At 42.0% G+C, this 4,178-nt stretch overlaps 1 protein-coding gene across 1 annotated transcript; it reads right to left on the bottom strand.

Annotated features, from left to right (window-relative positions):
- Positions 1-1,523: 1,523 nt before the first annotated feature.
- On the bottom strand, positions 1,524-3,914 carry LOC309699879 (uncharacterized protein). Its single transcript, XM_082523069.1, has 4 exons — positions 3,385-3,914; positions 2,846-3,128; positions 2,290-2,664; positions 1,524-2,178 (listed from the first exon to the last, which is right to left on the bottom strand). Exons 1-4 carry the CDS (start codon positions 3,588-3,590, stop codon positions 2,122-2,124), a joined length of 921 nt encoding a protein of 306 aa, XP_082379195.1. The 5' UTR covers positions 3,591-3,914; the 3' UTR covers positions 1,524-2,121.
- Between the last annotated feature and the right edge of the window lie 264 nt (positions 3,915-4,178).

The raw sequence follows: 4,178 nt of genomic DNA, 5'->3' as shown, positions 1-4,178 counted from the left end.
ACCCATATGGAAGCTCAGCCGAAAGTAAGCTGTTACGTTTCATATGTTTGAATTTTCTCACACTCTCTGAGTTCACTGAATTTAAATCTGCTGGCTTCCTCAAGTTTTTCATGTAGGCCATATGTGAGGACCCCTACCAACCCCCACTCCACACAGTTTCCCTATTTTCCTGCAGTACCAGCTGGGACGGACACAGACTGGAAGCGTGTAGATCAATAGATCTAAACTGGTGGTGCATTGTTTCCCCCCAGTCCTCCTGCCTGAGACAATCAGTCATGCACAGCTGTAATGTTGAGAAAGGCTGAAAGCAAAACAATAAGGGGATTTTTTTTTTTTCAGAAAAATGCTGGACCCAGGCTGAAGGTCTTGAGAAAAGAGGATGAAGAGAAGAACGTGTTCCCTGTGGCTCTGAGGCGTGCAGACGGCTTGGGCTTAATGACAAGCCTTTAGTTCATTATGAATGAACTGGTGGCAAACATGGGGCTTAATCTAAAATGCTGACACAACTAGGCAAAGTAGCAGCGCTGAAGCAACGCGTGAGTGGTTATACTCAGATATTGCTTCAGCTAAATTTTATGAAGAAATAATCACAGTAAGGCCTGAAATGTGCTCAGTGTTAAAAATGTGTGCAAGCTCAAATGAGAGCTGTAGATCAAAAAACACCTTATGTAGCACTCCTTTTCTGGGACAATTTAAATTTAAGAGTTCTTGAGAAACAGCTTCATTCCAGAAGCTGTGAGACTTCTCAATGCATAAATGGACAAGAAGTGATATTGTAGCACCTTAATCACTACTGACACTCACTGACACCGTCACTTTATCAATGCTGGTCGTCGTGCCCTTTTGCTGCTAAAGTATTTATACCTGCATTCTATAGCCATACTTCATACTTCATACTGGTACTCAGGTTGTTGCACTCAATTTACTGTATTATTCCATTACTTGTTATTCTGTTTTAAAAAAATAAAACCCAAAATTATTTATTTATTACTTTTTAAAAATTCCGTTTCTTCGTCCTTCAGTTTCTTTTCGCTCCGGGACCGTGTGTACATGTAAATATGTGGTGCGAATGACAATAAAGCTCCTTGAATCCTTTAAATTCAATGATGCAATGATTTAGGTGCATCCAGGAGGAGGATTGGTAGTCTATCTCAGTTAATGATCTAATGACACTGTTTTTATCTCCAGTTTTTTAGATAATAATTAAGCAAAATTTGGATGTCAATGGACAGATGCACTATTCCCCATAAACTGTAAATAAATGATGGACACAGCCATGTGACCTTTTGGTTTGTAAACTCATTTGAAGCATTAGCGTTAGCATTTTGGCTCGAAAATTTGATCCCTACAATAAACAGACTCGAGTACATGCTAACTGCCGTTAAGTAACTGATGAACGAAATCCTAGTTTCACTTACCAAAGTTGAAACACACCCCTCTAGTACGGCCTGTACCTCTCAGCAGGTACACATTATTTTTTTAATAATTCCAAAATCAACTTTAAATCCTCACAAGAGAAGCTAAAATTACAGTTTTTGCCCGTTGCCTGAACACATTTTGCAAAACTTTGCTCATTGTGCCAAAACCCTAAACACAAGTAAACATGACACAACACTGGGAAATATACCATTCACATCTGCACCAAATTGAAACTCTACTCTCAAAACCTAAACTCTGCTATCAAAACCTAACATTCCTTTGTCAAAATGTAACTCTGTTGACAAAATGACACATACTTGCATCATATGCAAACACTTACAGAGCAGGAGGAACACACTAGTCTACTTTATATAAAGCACTGCAGTCTTTGATTTCCATTGTTCATTCAGAAGGCATATTTTCAGGAGACACATTTGCAAACAACCAAAAAAGCAAATAGACCTACTCAATATTGTACATTGCAGTACCATGAATTCAGATAAAGCAAAAAAAACCAAAACAAAAAAAACCCCATAATACAGTAATAGAAAAAACACTATACTGTAAACAAAAAATCATGACAATTGTGCATACGTGGGCTCATGGATCCCGCCGTCTGTTGGGGTCTGGCCACAGGACCTCATCAACATCGCAAGCAATGTCTTCTCCCGCTGGGCACCGGGGAAAATATCCTCTTCCATGTCAAAACCATCCATGGATTGCTGTCACCTGAATGTCGCCGCAGGCCTGTTCCATTGCCTGCAGAAGAGGCATGCAGGCATGTAGTTGGCGGCCATATACACGCCATCTCCAAGCCGAAAAAAATTCCTCTATAGGGTTTAAAAATGGTGAGTAAGGGGGCAAGCATACCACTTCAAGTTGACTTTGGTTGGAGAACCAGGCCTGGACCAGAGCAGCCCGATGGAAACTGACATTATCCCATATCACCACAAACCTGGGCTGATCTGGTCTGTTCTGTACAACTATATCATGGAGAGCATCTAGAAATGTGAGTATGTGTTGGCTATTGTATGGACCCAGTATTGCATGATGGTGCAGAAGCCCTCGAAGGCATATGGCGGCACATAATGTGATGTTTCCCCCGCGCTGCCCTGGGACGTGCACAATTGCCCTTTGGCCAATTACATTACGACCCCGTCGTCTTGTTTTGCTCAGGTCGAATCCAGCTTCATCAATGAAAATGTATTCATGAGGCTGTGCAGCTCCATCCATGGCCAAGATTCTCTGAAAAAAAGGGGAACATATCACTGTACTACAGTGCTACACATACAGCACCCTCACCCCATCACACAGGTACCTGTGTAGCTCTCAGAATGGATCCATGTGGTACTGATATGGTACATATTCAGCTGCTACTGGACTTCACCAATACTCTATTGTAAATGTAAGGGACAGTTACACGTACCCGTACATATTCAGCTCGAAGTCCTTTGACCCTGTCACTGTTCCTCTCGAATGGGACTCTGTAGAGCTGCTTCATGGTGATGCTGTGTTTACCCAAGATGCGTCTGATGGTGGTGATGCTCACATGGTCTATGTTGCTGAACACTCGCCTGTCTGCAAGTATTTTCCGTCGTAGCTGGTGGAGACGGATGGCATTGTCTGCCCTCACTAGGTCCACAACAGCAAGTTCCTGCCGTTGTGTGAACAGGCGTTGGCGTCCTCCCCCAGAAGGTCTTCGAGTCATTCTAGAGAAATACAACCACATATTGTCATCGGTTTGCTTATTTTTCTTACAGTACTTCACTGTATATACTGTATCATCCACTGTACAACACTGTACTTCAATATAAGTAATCATGGTATGTTTCACAGAAACTACCACTTTGGCTGCAAAAGGAGCATTAGCACCCTGCAATACCCTGTACACTTGATATGGTAACTGTAGAACAGTACTATGAAAACCATCTGAGTAGAGTAGAAGGCAGTGAGATGAAGACAGACCTGTTTTCTAGTCGGAATTTTCTTATTACAGATGCCACTGTGAAGCGGCTTAGATGTGGGTGGACTCTCTGCCCAGCTTCCCTCATAGTCAGGCCGTGGTTGATGACATGGTCCACCAAAGTTGCTCTTATATCATCAGAAATATGGGTCCGTGCATGGCCTCTTTGACCTCCTCCTCCTCTTCCTCTTGCTCTCCCTCCATCCATGCTTGCAAAGTTCTTGAATTGGCTAAACTGAGGGCTTTTTGTGGTTGGCTAATTGGTGTTCAGTTTTGCAAGTAAGTGCCTTCAGGTGTATATTTGAGTGGTTGCAATTACCCGATGTGTTTTGTATTTTGGATACATGTGTTTTCCAAATGGCACCCTGAAATTTCATTTTTGAACGAAGTGTCTTATGTATGAAATAGAGTGTAGTATGCAGGACCATGTGTGTTGCATAATTGCAACCAGAGTGCAAAGCAGCACTTTTGTTTAAGGTATGGGTACATGTGTTTGAGGTATGGTAACAAAAGCTTCAAGTTGTGTTACTTTAGTCTAAGCATGGGTTTATAGTGTTCAAGCAACGAGCAAAAACTGTAAACACACCAGACTGTAAACATCTTACAGTTTTTCTCAAATGCTAAAACACATGTCACAAACGTTACCACCAGGTCCCCCAATGTCCAAACACAACACCCTTCTCTAAAGCTACATAAACACAACCACACCTTCCCACTGCAAAACTCAAACTCCCACACCAAGAGAGCAGCTCGAAGCTGTCAAAACTGTAAACACTATACACAGCATTACACACTA

The sequence above is a fragment of the Aulonocara stuartgranti genome, assembly GCF_965226115.1.
Source record: "Aulonocara stuartgranti genome assembly, chromosome: 23".
Taxonomy (NCBI): Eukaryota; Metazoa; Chordata; class Actinopteri; order Cichliformes; family Cichlidae; genus Aulonocara; species Aulonocara stuartgranti.
The sequence above is the reverse complement of the archived record's forward strand: the minus strand, read 5'-3'. Positions and strand labels throughout refer to the sequence as shown.

Coding starts and splice junctions, on each gene's coding strand:
- LOC309699879 (XM_082523069.1), bottom strand. CDS start 3,590: ATGGATGGAGGGAGAGCAAGAGGAAGAGGAGGAGGAGGTCAAAGAGGC. Junction 2,665..2,845: donor TTCGAGCTGAATATGTACGG/GTACGTGTAACT, acceptor CCTTTTTTTCAG/AGAATCTTGGCCATGGATGG. Junction 2,179..2,289: donor ACCAAAGTCAACTTGAAGTG/GTATGCTTGCCC, acceptor CCTCTTCTGCAG/GCAATGGAACAGGCCTGCGG.